The 19,110-nt window shown below is 39.6% G+C and overlaps 1 protein-coding gene across 1 annotated transcript in view; it reads left to right on the forward strand.

Annotated features, from left to right (window-relative positions):
• Positions 1-15,357, forward strand: part of VPS39 (VPS39 subunit of HOPS complex) — a 29,739-nt gene extending 14,382 nt beyond the window's left edge. The window contains exons 12-25 of the mRNA XM_008500288.2: positions 64-206; positions 1,065-1,208; positions 1,639-1,780; positions 2,064-2,150; positions 6,626-6,699; positions 7,301-7,399; positions 7,653-7,770; positions 8,245-8,373; positions 8,843-8,945; positions 9,691-9,736; positions 10,962-11,111; positions 11,243-11,377; positions 11,949-12,040; positions 13,213-15,357. Of these exons, the coding sequence (XP_008498510.2) occupies positions 64-206; positions 1,065-1,208; positions 1,639-1,780; positions 2,064-2,150; positions 6,626-6,699; positions 7,301-7,399; positions 7,653-7,770; positions 8,245-8,373; positions 8,843-8,945; positions 9,691-9,736; positions 10,962-11,111; positions 11,243-11,377; positions 11,949-12,040; positions 13,213-13,288 (1,538 nt within the window). The 3' untranslated portion in view covers positions 13,289-15,357. The remainder of the gene's footprint in view (positions 1-63; positions 207-1,064; positions 1,209-1,638; positions 1,781-2,063; positions 2,151-6,625; positions 6,700-7,300; positions 7,400-7,652; positions 7,771-8,244; positions 8,374-8,842; positions 8,946-9,690; positions 9,737-10,961; positions 11,112-11,242; positions 11,378-11,948; positions 12,041-13,212) is intronic.
• Positions 15,358-19,110: the final 3,753 nt, after the last annotated feature.

Genomic DNA, 19,110 nt, shown 5'->3' on the forward strand with positions numbered 1-19,110 from the left:
CCTTTAAGAGTCTCCAGAAATAATGTTATGAACGGTTACTAATACCAGTTATTTTTTGCTTAGATCCCACTCATGTGATGGGTCTGTATCCTGACCTCCTGCCCACAGATTACAGGAAGCAGCTGCAGTATCCCAACCCCCTGCCAGGGCTCTCTGGGGCAGAGCTGGAGAAGGCACACTTAGCTCTGATAGACTACCTAACACAAGTGAGTGCACCTCTGTCTGGGTTTAGAACAAGCTTATTCAGTTTTAGTGTATTTTGGTGGTTAACTTAGGTGTACTGCTGCTTTGCACATCAACTCCAGCTCTGTCAGGCTGTCTTTGTGGTTGGAAACTCTGGCAGTAGCTTTTGAGAAAGCAGGGTCACTGGAAGGTGTGAGGTGACCCACAGTTATGTGGAAGACATCACATAAGACTTTTGGGAGGACTGAACAAAATTTACTTAACCAGATGTGAACAAGAGCAGTTTTTTATTTATTACTAGGAGCCTTCTAAAGATGACTTGGATCTTTTGTTTTTGGTGGCTATTGTGGAGGGCACTCAATTCAGGAGACAGATCCTAAGCATGCATTAAAAGGTAGAACAGGAGGTGGGAGGTACTGTACCTTCCTGCCCTCTTGATTTTGTCATAACTGGTATCTAAATTGTTCTGTTGCCATCCTTACTAGACTAAAAGGAAACTTGTGTGTTCAGGGAGGATGCTTTTTGGGGCCTAGTGTTTCAAAACCAAAATAGTTTTCCAAGTGTTGTAAATGTCTCCTGAATTCTCTAAAATGCCTGTATTTAGGTCAACACTGTTTCTTTCTGTTTTCCCAAGACTCTGAACATCGTGCAAAACTATAAATTTGAGAAATAAATGTATATACCTGAAACTAGTTGGAAAGGTGATGTGCTGAATAGTTAGAAACAATAAAAATTCTTTATTAAGCAGTTGGAAAAAAAAAGTTAATAAGTGCTTTAATCTCTTTAATTATTTTTTTTTTACTTGGTGGCTTATATTTGCTGAATTGGGATGGAGAGTTCCATGGCCTTTTCCTGTTAAAATTTCGTTTGATGTCCTGCAGAAAAGAAGTCAGCTGGTGAAGAAGCTAAATGATTCTGACCATCAGTCCAGCACCTCCCCTCTTATGGAGGGAACACCTACAATCAAATCCAAAAAGAAGCTGCTACAAATCATTGATACTACCCTATTAAAGTGTTACCTTCATGTGAGTTTCTTCTTGGTCTAGAGGCACTTTGGTGTAATTTAGTTTTCCCACTGGTCAGGAAGCAGCTTTGGTGGAATAAAGTAGATGTGTCTGTTTCTGGTTGCTCCCTCTATGAAGAGAATGTGGCCGTGTCTCTGTATTTTGAAGTTCCAATGAAAGCTTCTTGTACTGCCTTGTACTGTGAAGTATAGGAGAACACAATTTTTGCTGTCAACAGTGTTTTGAAAGCTGCCCTCTGTTATTGAAGAGGAGTAACTCTGCTATATTTTCTTTCTGTCTCAACAAATTATGGAAATGAAGGTGGGCTTTGCTTTAAGCTGTCTTTTCTTATGCTTTTTTTTTTTTTTTTTTTCCCCAACTCAGGTTTTGTACTAAGCTTTAGGAGGTGCCCATTAGAAGTATGTTTAAGTGCTCTCTTTTCTGCTTGCAGACAAATGTAGCACTGGTGGCACCACTGCTACGTCTGGAGAACAATCACTGCCATATTGAGGAGAGTGAGCATGTACTGAAGAAGGCACACAAATACAGTGAGCTCATTATACTCTATGAGAAGAAAGGTCTGCATGAGAAAGGTAAATATGAGGCCAGGGTGAGGAGATGAAAAGGGGTACAAGCATGTTATTCCTAGTACTGAGTTTTAACTTCAGAGGGCAAGCAGTATTCTGAGGAGGCTGTTTCTGAGTCTGTATTGTGATTAAATTGGGTTTTGGTCCTGTTACCTATTTGATCAGTGTATTTAAAACAAAACTTTATTATGTCTCTGGTAGCAGAACAGGAAAAATGCACTTTTTTGTGGCTCAAATTTGAATGATAATTGGGATTATAAAGTAATGAACCTTTTTGTTTTTCTGCAAGCATTACAGGTACTGGTGGATCAGTCAAAGAAAGCCAACTCCCCCTTGAAGGGTCATGAGAGGACAGTACAGTATCTGCAGCATTTGGGTGAGTGAAAGGAGAGCATCAGTTTAAGATGTTGCTTTTGTTGAGCTTGGTGGTTGTTCTACTCTTCAGCAACTTTGTATAGACTGTCAAGCTCAAGGGCATCCTTCTCATCTCTGATTTCTAGCATAATGCAAACTTCAAGGATTAGCTCATGAGCACCTTGCTGAAACTTGGATATCTTATTGGAAGACTTTCCTATTTCTGATAAAAATTCTCATTAGTACAAAATGTGCAATAACATTTTGCAGTTTCTTCCAGTGCTGATTTTCCATTACTGACCAAAGGAAAATCTAATGTCTAGGTTAGGCTTTCCAGCTTCAAGTTAAACTTTCATTTGCTGGGGCTTGTAGTAGTATCTTCCCTGAGATGAAGAATCCTATGTGAAGTTGTTTTTTTTTCATTTGTTTAGGTAGATCTAGGTAATGACCTTCACTATTCATTGTCAACTCCCAAGTCCTTTTTTTGCTCTGCTACTTCTGAGAATAGTTGCCTCCTATCCAATAATATTATTTATTTTTCAATGCACAACTCTTTTATGTATCACACTGATGGTTGGGGAGTGAGTAGTTGATGAGGGAGATAATTTTGTTCATCTCCTAGTCTTGTTGGCAAGGTTTGATATTTTTCTATAATTACTTCTTTTAAGAAGAAACTGCTGTTTATTCAATGATGATACTTACAGTGACATTGAGACCTTTTCTGTTTATGCCAGGTCTCTCTCTTAGACTTTCTAATTCACTGGGTAATGTCACTCATCTTAGAGAAGTGTAGGTATGTTATATTCAAGCATACAAAAAACCTTCTAATTTTGTTTAAAAAACAATTGTAATCTTGGTAAATTTATTTAAATTGTCAGCTATTCATTTGTTTTACCTGAGATTGATGATATTGAAGACTATCCAAGTTATAAGTTTAGCAGCTTGCTAAATTTCTTTTAGACTTCTGGAGCTTCTGTGTTTCAGGACCTCCTGAAAATCAGTTTTCTCATATGCTTCTTGCTCAGCCCTTTAAAAATGATAGAAGATATTTGGGTCTGTTCCCTTCAGAGTAATGAAATACAGTGGAAACAGACTAGAAAGTTAACTATTGCTAGTAAATGGAACACTTTACACTGGTCTCAGATGCAGATTCCTCCCCTAAGTAAGCAGCAGAAATGTAATATACTCTGTGTGTTTATCTGAACTGCACATTCTGCCTGGATTAATTGATAAATGTAATTTCTGGGATTCCCTTAAATAAGATGTTTTTTCAGTCTATGGGATTTCTACACATTTTTCCCTCTGCCCTCCCTTCTTTTAAGAAGGCTTCTTGTAGTTGTAGTTTAGAATAAATTCTAAAATTTATTTTAAAAATTATTTTTTAAATTTTAAGTGAAATGTATTTTTGGTTGCTTTCACCTACGTTCTGAATGAAGTTGTCAGGGTTTAACACTGGCCCGGCGATTAAACCGAATAACAGACGCTCTCTATTAATCTCTCTCTCCCTGATAAAGAAAGGAGAGAGAATAAGGGAGAGAGACTGATGGGTTGGAAACTAAACTACACAACTTTAATGAACAGTAATGATAAATAGGAAAAATTACTAAATATATACAAATATACAGGAAAATGGAAACCACATTCCTCCCTCCTTTCCCCCAATAACTCTCACGTCACCACCGAGGCTGCAGGGCAGCCCTGGGAAAGTCCAGGCTGGACTCCTGGAGTCAGCAGCAGTGGGGAGCTGGAGGCAGGAACACACAGATATGGGCTGGCACGGATCAGGAGCACAGGCAGATGAACAGACGGGATCCTTCCAGGATGCCGGGTGAAGGAAGGGAAGCAGGAAAGCAGGAAATCCGGAAATCCGGCTTGGCCCTTGTGATGTCTCAAATTTATACTGAGTGTGACGTATATGGGATGGAATCCTCTGTTTGGTCAGTTCTGGCATCTATCTTGTCCGTTCCTCCCTAAAGGAGGGCTCAGGTGGGACCTCTGTATCCTCCTGGATGGTAAAATGTTTTCCTCAGAGCTGAGCAGTGCCCTTGGCTCTGCACACCAGTCTCTAGCAGTAACTATAAACATCAAGTGTTATCAATCCTAGAAGCACACACTGTCTGAGAAACTTGCTGTTAATTTCAGCAAGTGCAACTACTTACAAGAGACTTAGCTAAAAGTAAAAGTACAAAACAGAAAATCACCTTTATCCTGGCCCAAACCAGGACAGAAGTAAAAACTCTTCTGTAGTCATCTCTTTTCTGTATGTTTCTTGGCATTTATGAATTGTTCTTACAAAGTTTTTAGAGAATATTTCCTCCAGACTTGTAGCTGTTGTTTTTTAAGTCATGGAGTAAAGATTACTGATTTGGATTTGATACTTGCCGTGTGTTCACAGAGTAAGCACTTACTGTTCATTACATCAAAGCAAATATTAATTCTTTATTAAGAATATTAATTGTTATTAATTATATATATTTTATTTATAATTATATTAATTACATCAAAGCAAATATTAATTGTTAATGATTGGCTGTGTCCATCAGAAACATACTTTTGTCTGTGTAGGCATAGGGGAGTTATACATTTGATTGGTTCTGTATTACATCATTGTTTATCTGTTAAGATAGTTTTGTGCAGCACATCTTCCTATCATAGCTCATATTTAAATTGTAAGGAATGAGGTTTTCTCTTCTGTCTCTTATTCCATGTGAGAACTTCCTCCCAGGACTACTTCTTGCTTTTATTTAAATTTTTAAGCTAGCAAACTCAGTACCATACAATGTTCTGTCAATTCAGCAAGCTGATTGAAGTTCAGTGAAATTCAGACACTTGATCTTGGTGCCACTGTTTAGTTTCTGAAAGTTTGAAATTGGCTCTTCTGGTGGTGGCTGTTTTAATTGTTTTACTTTGTAGTCTTTTTTTTTTCTTTTTTAATACTGCCATGATGAAAATACTGCTTGCTTTAAATATTCCAAAAGTAACTTAGTCCTGATGATATTGTGGGATGAAGAAAGGCAAATATTGGCTGTCTTTTAGGACAGTTTGTGTAGGTTTCTTCTTCCTTACATTGTTAGGGCAGTGAATGCCTCAGTGGTTCTGATCAGGAGGATGCAGAGAAAGTGATGTTTTTTAACACGTTTAATAAATTTTGAGTATGAAGTTGTCCAAACGAAAGTATTCTTTTAGGAGAGGCAGGTCCTGTTGTTCCTTAAAACCTGGAAAGTTATTACCTGTCATGAAGTTTTTTATGTTTCTCTTTCCTATTTGTTCAGAAGTATTTGGCCATTTGCTATAAAAGTCCTTAGACTGGCAGGCTGGAAGTGGGCTGAAGTGAAAAGTACACACACAAGTGAAAAGTACAGTATTTTTTCCTACCCTAATAAAACCAAAATGTATGGGTAGACTTTTGGAATGTGATTAAGACAGTTGAGCTTGGTTTTGGTCTGAATTGCAACCATTTGGTGGTTACATTGAATGGCTTACATTTGGCAAATTGCATTTGGTGGCAATTAGTGTAGAGAGACATTGTCAACCAGGTGCCTTGAGTTGCCAAAGAGTGGGTGTGAGTCCACCTGTGCCTGGTTAGGACAGGCCCCTATTGGGCATGAGCAAGACCAGGGGGCCAATAAAGGTGGGACACACACCCACAGAAGGCACCTCAGCTCACTCTGGTGCGAGGCATGGAGAGGCCAGCAGCTCGTCGAGCCTCTGGAGCAAGAAAGGCTCTTCCTGCTACACTTCTACCCTGGAAGCGCTGTGTGGTGGCTGGAGTCCTGGAAGAGACCAGCAGCTCGTCGAGCTTCAGGAGCAAGAATGGCTCCTCCTGCTACAAATTAGTGTTTCAGTGACTTCTTTTTTCTGTTTGAAATTATGTTTGCAAAGTAATGAAATTGTAGCTCCAGTCTGGAATGTATTTGCTTGACTTGAGCAGGGAAAAAAAACCAAATTGTGTTCTTCCTATAAATTAAGTTTGCTGGCTCTGAAAGCACCTGCTGGTGTTGTGAGTGGGCAGTGTGTGTGATGTATCCCTGCTCTCCTGGGGATGGCTGAATGCCTGCCTGGCATGGGAAGCAATGAATCAATTCCTTGGTTTGCTTTGCTGGCACACATGGCTTTTGCTTTACTTATTATATTGCCTTTATCTCAACCTAGAAATCTTTTCCCTTCTCTTCCCCATCCCTCCTGACTGGGAGGGCAGAGTGCACAAGCAGCTGCATGGTGCTTGCTTGCCAAGTGGTGTTCAATCACAATAGTTAGGAAAGTAGGGCTTCTAAATAAGACTCTGAAAAGATATAAAAATCTTAATGTCCCCTAACCTATTTGTTTGCTACAGTATATAGTTTAAGCCATATTGAGCAGGCAGAAAGAAGTGCTTAATGTGATGACAGATATATTTGGATAGTTATCAAAATGTGGTTTGTTTTGGTTTTTTCTTAAATTATAACCTTTAGATCTTTAGAATGGTAACATGGAGCACTGCTGCTTCTTGTATTCCAGGCACAGAAAACTTGCACTTGGTGTTCTCCTACTCTGTCTGGGTGCTAAGAGATTTTCCTGAAGATGGGCTGAAGGTAAGTGTGGCTGAAACAGGCTCCTTGCCACTGGAATTCTTAGTGTAGTGCATGCCAGTAAGAAAACTCAATGTAAGAAGCTGTGTATTAATGTTAAATCCATGTAAATATGTATAGTGTATGCTTTTTATGTTCACTGTTGTGGTAGGATAAGCAGCAGATAGAGCAGTACAGCCTTTCAGTTGTTCTATGCTTTTCCATTCTTGGAATACCTTATCTTGTAATAAGCAGCTGGGAAGCTTTGATACAACATTTAATGCTGTTGTCATGCATTTTATACAAGACCCTGCCTGAGTATTCAAGTATCAAGTGTTAATTTGTCTTTCTTATTTTCCCTTTGACATAGAATCAACTTCCCATTTGGGAGGTGTTGGGCACTAGAAGAGTGTTAACTAAGACAGAAGTGGGGATCTTTGTTCATCCTTCAGCTGTGAGATAGCTTCTGAGGGCCTGAATAAGCTGCTCAGATTTTTTTATGCTTCTTGTACTTCCTCTTTGGACATGTGTGATATTCTGGGCTTCAGTGCTTCACTCTGACCACTTAATTAAAAAAAAAAAATTAAGAAAATCACCATTCTCTGGATAAAATTTTGTTTAACAGATATTTACAGAAGACCTCCCAGAAGTTGAAGCTTTGCCACGAGACAAAGTCCTCAGTTTCTTGATAGAAAATTTTAAAAGCTTGACTATTCCTTATCTGGTAAGAACTGAACTCTCTTCTGGTGCATTACATTCAGTACAACATGTTGCAGGGAGTGCTTTAGTTTTGCAGGCTTGGTGGAACCTGATGCTGTGTCAGAGAATGCTGGCTTTGCTATAGGTTGTGCAAAGGAAACATAAAATGTGTTTAATCCTGAAGTCAAGCTTGGTAAAGGCAAGCATGGCACTGTTACTTATAACAAATTACTTCCCAGAAGAAGTCTCCCTCACTGAACCTGAACATCTAATTGCAGGAACACATCATTCATGTCTGGGAAGAAACCGGTGCAGACTTCCACAACTGTCTGATCCAGCTGTACTGTGAGAAAGTGCAGGGCTTAATGAAGGATTATCTCAGTTCTTTCCCTGCAGGTATGTTTAGCCTTTTCTGATGGCAAGATCAGGGACATGGGATAGCATGGGGGAGGCTTTACAGTGTATTGTTGTAAGCCTGTTCCCATGCAGAAGAAGGTATCCCAAGTGATGAGGAAACTGAACAACAGAACTTGAGGGTTTGTAGGGAAGTCCAGTTTATTGCCTCTTTAGAGATCCTAAGGGACCAAGTGACACTTTGTTCATGATTAAGTGGAATGGCAGCTACTGTTTTCTGAGTTCTGCACATTAAGGGCAGGGAAGAGTGTTGAATAACTGAATCTGTTATTTACCCAGTGACTTGTTGTGTGTTAAGAAACTGAAGTAATTTTGCGGGTGCACTGGAATCCCAGCCCATGGGATCATCAGCTTCATCAGCATTTGGTTTCTCCTCATAATGACTTCTCCTTATACGTGTACTAGTGTACTTAAGTAGTTGTAATATGGTAGCTTATGTTGTTTTCTTCCATATAGATAAAAATCCAGTGCCTGCTGGGGAGGAAGGAGGAGACTTGGGGGATTACCGGAAAAAGCTTCTGCTTTTTCTAGAGAAGTCCATCTGGTATGAACCCAGTCGACTGATAAGTGACTTCCCTTTTGATGGTGAGTTCAGTTTCCACAGCATGCTTACAGCATTGTACAGTAAAACCTCTCTTACTGTAGAATGATGTTCACTGGAAGCAGAAGGTGGCTGTATCTGTAGATGTACTCCGCTGGTGTGGATGCTAGCTCTGTTTTTCCTAGGCTTACCACTCTGTACAGGATTCCTGTAGCTGTTGGCCTAAGGTCTTATGGCACCCTCATCACTAAAATATTTAGTCTGACTTTGTGATGAGCCTAGATTGCTCAACAGATTTGAAGTTTTAAAAAGCATGGCAGTTTAAGAGTTAAAAAAAATGAAGAAGACATAACACATTAGTGCAGCTAGTGTGAAATAGATGCACAGTTTCACTGTGACTTTAACCTGTGCTCAGACTACAGTTTAAGGTTTTTCTGTTAGTCTGGTCACTAATGGAGCTAATGTTGTCATCTCTGTGTGTAGCTATTGATTAATCCTACTTGCTGTCACTAGGTCTCCTAGAAGAACGTGCTCTGCTCCTGGGTCGTATGGGGAAGCATGAACAAGCTTTGTTTATTTATGTTCATATTTTGAAGGACACCAAGATGGCTGAAAAGTAAGGGTTTCCTTGGTTTTGCAAGATGTTGTTTGCTCAGTATGCTATGGATATGATGTGTAGTGAAATTTTGCTATATATGAAGCATGAATGCTGTAAGCCTTCAGGATCTTCTGGTTTTTTATGTTTTCTTGACTTTCTGGCTCTCCCAGGTATCTGTTCTTTACAGATGATGATGCTTGAGGATTACCTTTTCATGCTCTTCTGTCATTCCACTGTGGAGCAATATGACTTCTCAGTGAGCTCTGTCTTTTCCACCTGGTCTTAGCATGTGAACTTCTTCATGTTGTTTTCCTTCCCTTCTGTTTGGAGATGATACCCCAGATGCAAAGTCAAGCTCCCTTAGTTAGCAGTATCCTCTCTAATATAGACATGGCATTTTGCTAGGCATTGTGTCAGGGAGCCTTCTGAGTAAGTCTAAAGTACTTAGATGAAAATAGAAGTAACTGATACTGGCAGGTGTATCTGAACACATTTTTATGCTATGGTGTGTTGATTGAAGACATCTCCCCCTGTTTTTTTTACACAATTAAATTAACTTTAGTTTCTCCATTAAAACTTAAGTTGATTAGAAGTGGGAGTAAAAGATGTGGTTTTGTTGTTCAACTTGTTTGCTTGATCAGAATCAGATGTATGGTCATTTAACTTGGATGGTTTCAGTAATCAAAGCATTTAAATGTTTATTTGTGTGGATTGATTCTCTGGGTTCCAAAACTTTGTTTTATTTGATTCTTCTCTGTTCTAGCTACTGCCATAAACATTATGACAGAAACAAAGATGGCAACAAAGATGTAAGTAGCTTCACCTTTGCAATCTTCCTTTTCAATAAGGATTTATTGGACTATTCATACCATTTCAGGGACTTTAAAGCTCTACAGTTAGTGGTTTGTGTAGGTGGAGAGCAACCTATATATAAGCTCTTGAAATTTAGGAATTAATTGGGCTTTCTTTGTTTTTCTTTCTTTTTTATTGTGTTGAGAATGTTACTGTATCACTAGATTGAAGCATATATGCTGTAGCTAAAGTTCTGATGGAGTTCACAACACAAAATACTGTGTGCATATTCACCATATACCTACAGAAAAGTTCATGGTTAAAAAACTAAGTCTTGTTCTCTAAAGGTTATGCAAGATAAATGAGAGAGGTGTAACTAAAACTACTTTTTATAGAAAAACCTGAATGTAGAATACAAGTCCTAAAAGGTCTAGAACAGCACTGCTACTTCTCAGTTTTCCTTGTTTTAAGACAAGAGCTGCATTGACAAGAAACTGAACATGAGCCAGCAGTGTGCCCAGGTGGCCAAGAAGGCCAATGGCATCCTGGCCTGTATCAGAAACAGCATCACCAGCAGGTCCAGGGAGGTGATTCTTCCCCTGTACTCAGCGCTGGTTAGGCCACACCTCGAGTACTGTGTCCAGTTCTGGGCCCCTCAGTTTAAGAAGGATGTAGAGGTCCTGGAACAGGTCCAAAGGAGGGCAACCAGGCTGGTGAAGGGACTCGAGCACAGACCCTATGAGGAGAGGCTGAGAGAGCTGGGGCTGTTCAGCCTGGAGAAGAGGAGGCTCAGGGGAGACCTCATTGCTGTCTACAACTACCTGAAAGGAGGCTGTAGCGAGGTGGGAACTGGACTCTTTTCACAGACGACCTTCAACAAGACAAGAGGACACAGTCTTAAGTTGTGCCAGGGGAGGTTTAGGTTGGATATTAGAAAGAATTTCTTCACAGAGAGGGTGATTAGGCTATGGAATGGACTGCCCGGTGAGGTGGTAGATTCTCCGTCCCTGGAGACATTTAAAAAAAGACTGGATGTGGCACTCAGTGCCATGGTCTAGCAACTGCTCCGGTGGGTCAAGGGTTGGACTAGATGATCTCTGAGGTCCCTTCCAACCCGGCTAATTCTATGATTCTATGAAATGAGCATTTCAGGATGTTGAATGGCATAGGTACAGCTGACTTGTATCACTGCTGGGTTCTACCAGCCCAGTGGTTTCAGACCTTTCCCTCTGTGTGCCACAGGTCTATCTGTCACTGCTCCGGATGTATCTCTCCCCACCAAGTGTTCATTGCCTGGGACCAATAAAAATGGAGGTTTTGGAGCCTCAAGCCAACCTACAGGCTGCTCTGCAGGTTTTAGAACTACATCACAGCAAGCTGGATACCACCAAGGTAAGAAGGATGTGTGAGATTGTAACTTTGTCAATGTTAGAGTTGTTTCAGTTTCTATTCTGTTTTGTTTCTATTCTGTTTTGTTCTCTGTTCCTTTTCAATTTTTCCTAAATAAGTATCTTTTGCTCTAGGCAATAAACCTGCTCCCAGCAAATACACAGATAAGTGAGATTAGAATCTTCTTAGAGAAAGTCCTTGAGGAAAATGCTCAGAAGAAGAGATTTAATCAAGTACTCAAGAATCTTCTCCACGCAGAGTTTCTTAGGGTAAGTACCCACCACCTGTCATTTATTGAAATCATATTTTGAAGAAATGCTCAGTATTTAAATTATTTGTTGTACAGGATGGGTGTTCTCTAGATGGTGCTGTAGTGCACCTGAAATTCATAGGTGCATGAAGTAGACTGAAATTTTTTCAGGAGGTGGCAAGGACATTCAGTTTAGTTTGGCTGAGGTGTGTTTGTGAGTCTCTGGACCCTGGTGTGCATTGTAGGATGAATCTGGAGACTCATAGGCTGGATCTCTTTCAAATAAATTAAACTTATTGGATTATTGAGTTCCCTTGAACATCCTTTAGTAGTTAGGAAGCCTTAGTCTGTGGAGCAGGCTAGTTGAGAGGAAAATTCTGCAATTCACGTAGTGTGGGAGTTGGGTGTTCAATACCACCTCCTCTGCTCTACAGACCTGCTTTTTGTGCAGCACAACTTGCTAATGTAGATGTAAGCCACTGAAAAATAGGTGTTGTGACAGTTTTGAGGTTCATAGATTAGAAGGGAGCCATGATGGGGTGTTTCTTTTCAAGTAAGATTTTTTTTTCTTTTATAATTCCTCTTTTTAGGTCCAGGAGGAGCGGATCTTGCATCAGCAAGTGAAGTGCATTATTACAGAGGAGAAGGTGTGCACTGTGTGTAAAAAGAAGATAGGTAACAGGTGAGAGAGCAGATGACTTAGGCTTGGGAAACTGAATCAAATGTGAATCTGGTACTCTTAAGAATGCTGCAAAACTCAGCTTGTGTCTATGCACAGAACAGCAGTGTGAGGGAAACATTTGAGGGGTGTTTGAAATAGAAATTAGATCAGTCAAGTGGGTGGCTGGATAAACGTCACAGTTTTTGTCAGTGAAGTCCACTGCAGGAGTTTAATCCTGCTTTTAACAAAAGAGAACAAAATCCTTTCAGAAACTTACAAGACTTCTCACTTTGTAACTCTAGAAAATTTCTTAGACTGATTTGGAAAATTTTCTAAGAACTCTGCCTACTCTACTCTTAACCAGAATTAAGAAAGGTGATATAACAAATGTCAGACTCAGATACATGAGAAAACAGTAGTTTTCTACATCTGATGGCCTTGTGGTTCCCTGGTTGATGTACATTTTGTAGCCTAATTATCTTAGGACATCTAAAAAGAGTACTAATTATTAGTACCCAAGAACTTTTCTGCTAATGCTAGTAGGCAATTATGAGCTAGTATAGAATGCAAACTTTATTTGCACTTTTTCCTCTTTGAACTCCACTGAAATGCCACATGACTAGCTTATTATTTGTTTGATGTGAAGCTTTCTGAAGTATCAGTAGCATTCACAATGATAGGGAAGGGTGCTTTATCCAGAACACTTTAATGAACACAAGTCTCTAAATACAGTTACTGTTGTGCATATTCAGTTTTTGCTGTTACTTTGTAGCATGTATGATCAGAATTTAAATCTACCTCTGCAGTATTGTTTTGGTTTGATGGGATTTCTCTAATGTTGTTAAGTTCAGCAGGGTTTTGAAGGGGAAGCATGTCAGTGTGTTACTCAGTCTTTAACTTGTTGTTAGTGACTTCCCAGTCAAGTGTGACTGTAGAAATGAAGGTAGAGATTTTTGGGGTTTTGTTTTGTTTTATAAAATATAAATATAAATTTATATTTAAATTTAATTTAAATATGTAATCAGTAGAATTCTTTTGTCTAGTTTTCTCGATTAAAATATTCAGGCTATAATTTAAAAAAGAAAACAGTTTTATGTAGGCCTCTGTTTTCTAAATCTGCACAACTTGGATGTTGTTGTTTGAATAAGGAACAGTGTATTGACGATTGATTCTGGTGTTCTGTCTCTTTACAGTGCATTTGCTCGATATCCCAATGCAATAGTTGTGCATTATTTCTGCTCCAAAGAAGTCAACACATTGGACACCTGACCTTGTCATGGTCAATAACCCCAACATGCAAATGAAATTCAGAACTGATGACTTAAGAAGTTGATGCCTCTGAGATTTTTGAGGCTTTTTGCTACGTTCTCTTACACTGGGTAGAAGTCATTTGTATCCGTGGACTGACTGTACCTATCTGGCAATATTGGTTTTGGTAAAATGACTTTAACCACGTTACTATAATGCTGGCAACTACACTGAACCTCTCAGTACTCAGCTGAAGAATAGAAACTGATTTTTGTAGTGAGTTTTGTACTGCACTCCAGCCTTGCAAATGAGGTGTTAGACAACTGCTGGGTGTTCACCTCAAGTCAGATTTTACTATAAAACTTACCTCATTAGGGTGACAATGTTGTGATTTGGCCTTGTATGTAAATAGTTCTTCAAAAACAGAAAATTCCTTTGGAGTCTTTGCAGTTGTGTCAGTGTTGCATGAAGATCACCAGATACTTGGCAGAGGGAAAGCTGTGCCTATTTCTAGACCTAGAAAATACAATTTTACTATCATCTCACTAACGGGAATGTTTAAATGCTGGCCAAAGGAATCTTTTTATTGATGTTCAGTGTTGCAACCTGGCCTTCTGATAAGAACTTCCACTGGAGACAGATAAACAGTAGATACCACTAGTAAGCGTGGTTTTTTTCTTCTTACTTTAGTTTGAGAGCTGTAAATGGAATTGTGTTGTTTGCAGTGAATATATTCACTCTTACTACGAGTGGAAGCTCAGACTATTCTGAGAAGTTCACATCTGTACTTGTACAAAAAAGCAAAGAGCAATTTCTGAAGGGAGTGGCCTATAATTATTGCTTGAGCTTCTAAACTATCCTGGAGAATTGTGTATATAAATTCTCTGGTCTCTGGTTCACTCTCTAGCATTGAACTAAAATCCAGACTATTTTGTCATTTCTCCATTTTAAATACTCTAGAACTGTGTTCTGCTCAGGCTGGTACTGTTCTTAAGTCTTGGGCCAGAAGTCTTAACTGTAAGAACTAGATTGTACCATACTCCTTGTAGGTTGTAATATTTTTGTCTAACTTATTTTTCCATGAACTTTACTCTGTAGCAAGTTAGTATGAGGGATATTAAAATGTTGGGTTGGTGCAGAAATCATCTGTGCAATGATACTAAAAAGGCAGTGGTAGCAAATAACCCAGTAGAGGGGCTGACTCCCAACATCCTGGTCTAGCAATATTTATAAATATGTAATTAGTAAATAGTATGGAGCATGGCATGTAACTCTGAGATACCACCTCTTAATGAACACTTAGATGAATAAAGTCTGTCCACCCAAGGTCTAACTGGATTTTGGTTAACATCATAGGTTTACTTAAGAAATTGATATGTGAGTGCTTTTTAGGAACAGATCTGCTTTAGACTGATGAGTCCTAATTCACTTTCATTTGCCAATGTTAATAGTTTCCCTTCATAAATGTTTGGGGTTTTTTCCCTTTGTAATTGTATTTATTTTTCACATGCCATACATTTGTATGGTTTTCTTGGTCCAATGTTTTGCTGTGCTTGGATGTCCTGGGCAGTATTGCTACTTATGTCCTTCTGCAGAGGCTGGGTAGAGGGATTCTGTGGTGTTAATATTTTTAACCCTGTATTTCTTCTATTTGAAGAAGAGAGCTTAAAAATACTTATACTGGATTTGCACATTCTGTATAAATCTTTATATACTAGTTCAGGTACAGAGGGAAGACGGTTTGGGAGAATTGTGTTTACAGGTCATTCAGAAAAAAGAAGGGTATTTAAAAAGGCCTTGTATTCTTTGTATGCAGGTATAAACAATACTGCTCTTATGTTTAGCACCATAACTCTTATTTTATCTTTATTATCCACTACCAGGAGAGCTGTATTCACATATGAAGATCTTCTTTGTGCTTACTTACATAGTTAAGGTTGTGCCTCTACTCACCTCCATTGCATCACTTTCAGAGAGATGTGGTTAGTGCTGTAATGATTTTGCTTGGGTTTTATAATGTGGTTTGGGTTTACTCACTATACCAGCAGGTTTAACTAAAGCAACAGAGTGTAATAAAAGTTGTGAAACTCCTTGTGTTTCAGTCATTGCACAGTTAAGGTTGTCTGGGATGCTGGAAGGTTTTTGGGTATTTTAATATAGAAGTCTTCACTTTCTCTTGGAATTCCTCCCAGTATCACCCCTGCTTCAATGTTTATATTGAATGTTAAATGTTAAATTAGGCCATGTCCTGTGAGAGCTATCTTCACTTCTCAACTTTGTTTTTTGAATCTATGAGGTTTTAGGATGCCTGTGGATGTTCTCCACATCCGACTAAAAACGTTTTTATGTTCTTTCCTTTGAATAATGTTTTTGAAAGTCTTAAAACATTAAATATGTACTTATTAGAGAATGCTAAAATTACACGATTTTTTTTTTTAACTGATGGTATGTTGTTCCAGAGTGGGGAAGTGTGTTGAGCTCTATGTGACCAAATCAGGAAATGTTTATATTCACAGCTTTTTAATTGCTTGAATTGTAGGTCATAGATTAGAGAGGTGTTGGAAATAAAATACAGATCTTCAGTTTTCCCAAGCTATGGAAATGGGGGAAGTCATCACTGAAGAAGTCTTTTGTGTCCTTGTTTTACAACTGAGTATTGGTATTTCTGGAGAATACCAGCCCACCAAAACCAACCCCAAATCAAAACCTTTAACTTCCTTTGCAATCGTCATCTCTTCTAATTATGCCTTGCATCTCAGCTTTCCTGTAATTGCTCTGAATGGAAGCTAACGTGGTCCCTTATGTTATTTACTCACATTTTAAATATATGTAGTATAGTTCGTGTCATTTTTTTCATGCTTGCTGACAAAAAAACCCAAAAAACTGAATGAAATGTAGGTATGCATTCGATGATTGTATGGTTTGCTATCATATGGTAAAACCACTATGAGGATTCTGGGCCAAGCAGAAATAGTGTTAGCAAGTGAGTGGCCTCATGTTGTGGTACCATTTTGCCCATTTTCTTATTCTGACATGAAATGACAGAAGCAAGTATCTTCTCTATGGATATAAAATTGGCTGTTAGCAGTGTCTGTGTGGAAAAAAAAATCCGTGGAGGCTTAAGGACAACACGTAGTCACCAATATGCTTAAAGTGAAGTCGTCTATTAACAATTCACACTTGCTTTATATAGAGCCCTTGTTTATATTATGACATCTTGCAGGTGGCTATATCTTGGCCACAAATTCTATTCTCACAGAACATCTGCTGGCTAATCATTACTCTGCTATTCTTCTTTTCTATTTTTCTATTTTTTCTATTTTTCTTCTTCCTTATCTTTTTCCCATAGCTCATCTTTCAGTAACCTTGGACCCAGGCCTCAAGTCCCTTAGCTTACTCTTAGCTAAAGCTAAATAGTCAGGATTGCTCACGTCTGTTTTCTTCCAGTTTCCCAACATATCCCCCTTTTTGAGCAATCCTGACTTCATTATGCGAGATAACATGCTAATGATACATTGCCATAAACAACATTCTAATAATACAGAAGCAGTAACAACATACTAATAATCAAAACCAATAATAACAAGTATAATTGATAAACCTTGTCTAATTCAATCTCTAAGCTATCCCCATATCCTTAAGTGATTTAATGTGAAAAATAAGGGTTTAAATTGCAGTTTATTGTTTTGTTGAGTGTAACTTTCAGTTTAATAATGTTTGTTTGGTCAGTTTGTTGAGGTGGTTTGTTGTGTCCTGTTGTTTTGGGGAGTATTTGTAAGTGTATGTTTAAGGAAGAAAAGCCAGACAAACAGGAGGAGGGGCCGAGCGCAGGGTCCCGCCAAACAGGGACGTAACGTGACCATTCCCCTCAGCAGCAGAGCGAAGCCCGCGAAACGTGAAACCGTTCCCCTCAGCAACAGAACGAAGCCCGGGAAGCAAGAACCAGTGCTGGGGGAGCCCGCAAAATGAAAACCAATGATAAACTGATGGGAGACTGAGGGGAAGGGGTTTATGAAAAGAATAAAGCGCCGGCTTCACCTTATTGAAGGTGCGAGCCGGTGGTTGGGCTGCGGCTCCCCGGCCGCCCAAACACGCTGCTTTACTTACATCTCTCTCAATAAAAAGTTTTTAAACATGTCAGCGTTTTTGACAAATTGGTGCTGTGACTCAGATCCTGAGACTCTGTGCTGCGGAGCTTTTCTCCTGGGTGGGCGCCCCACTCGCATTTTTTGCGAGTGGACCTGGGGTCCAGCTCCGTGCCATAGATCTCAGAGATCATTCCGAGAATCGAGAGAGATATAAGTAAAGAAATGTTGTAGGATCCCCCCGTAATTCACGTGCACGAAGACCCCGGGCAAAGACTCGCAGGAGACGAGTATGTATTAAGAGGTTCTGTCCGGTTGGCGAGGGTTTCCCCCAGATGGGGAGGATTATTTTCCTCCGGCCGGGGATGGTTTTCCCTCAGTCTGGAGTTCCTCAGGCCAGGAACGGTTTCCTCCGGCCGGTGTTCGGCCAGGGATGGTATTCCCTTGGTCTGGGGCTCCTCAGGCTGGGGACGGATTCCTCCGGCTCCTCCAGCCGGGGATGGTTTTCCCTCGGTCCGGGATGGTTTTCCCTCGGTCTGTTTTCTTCCAGACAGTTTCCCAACATCAGTGGACACCCAAAACTGCACTCAAACACTGTTTGTTAATGGATGAGCTTTGAAAAAAATTCCCAAGTCTATGTCCTAAAGAGCTTTCAGTTTTTCTTGAGAGAGAAATTCAAGAGAAATTCCGTAATTGTGAGTTCCCTGTGCTGAGATTTCACTGGAAGAGGAGGGAGAACTTCAGGTGAAGGCAGGTAAGCCTGATTTTAATGCAGTTGGGCACTCAAAAGATAAAGCTGCCAGTCCTTCACTTTCATGCAGTGGTGTGTAGAAGTGGAAAGCAATTGCTTTTTCAACCTAGTATCTATCTTTACCACCTATTATCTTATTTATTTAGTACCATGTGAGAGCTTTACTCTTGTGGCTGTTTTTCTGTGGCCTTCTGTTTGCTTTTTTTGCCTGTGTATTGCCTCCCAATCTGTGAATTCCCTAATTGTTTGTGTTCCAAATGTCCTGTGCTTTTATTAAGTTTCTTAAATTCTGATCTAGTGACTGACACTAATGGCAGGAAGTGATTAATGGATGGGACCTTGCTAAGAATGTGTCACAGGCTCCTGTTTGTGTGGAGCTGCATTACAGGCTTGCATATGCTGTCTGTCACTTTCTAATTCTTGAAACACTTAATAGAAACATTTAATAGAAAGTTCTGGACAAGCCAACTGTCAGCAACTATTAAAAAACTAATTCAAGCAATTTCCTTAAGTACTTAAACATTTTTTTAAAGGCACAACAGACTCAAATCTTGTACAATTCTTCAGGAATCTTTGGAAGAATAGAGGGGGGGACTTGTGCAGGCTGCTCCCATAGCTAGAGGTTGGACCTGGTGTTATATCCATGTGCTTTGAGGCATCCTAATACAGAACCAAATTGTGGTGTCTCCTCTCAGTCCTCCCTGAAACTTTCTCCCTGAATTCTGCTTTGATTGAGGCTTGCAAAGTTGAGAATTTCTATTTTAAAATATTTCTGGGGTATGCTGAAATTCCAGAAGGCTTTAGAACAGTCCAAATGCTCGGTCGAGGCTGCTGGAACTCTACAAGAAAATCTTTTTGTGGATGTTTTGAGGTTGTGGCTTAATCACAGAACTGTTTCACCTTCCCCAGGGCTTCCCTCTCCTCTACTGCCCTCATCTTTTGCCATTATTTGACAAACCTGCCAGCGAGGCTTGGAGCTGGGTTGTTGGGTAAGCCCAAGCCACACC

This window comes from Calypte anna, chromosome 5A (assembly GCF_003957555.1).
Source record: "Calypte anna isolate BGI_N300 chromosome 5A, bCalAnn1_v1.p, whole genome shotgun sequence".
Lineage (NCBI taxonomy): Eukaryota > Metazoa > Chordata > Aves > Apodiformes > Trochilidae > Calypte > Calypte anna.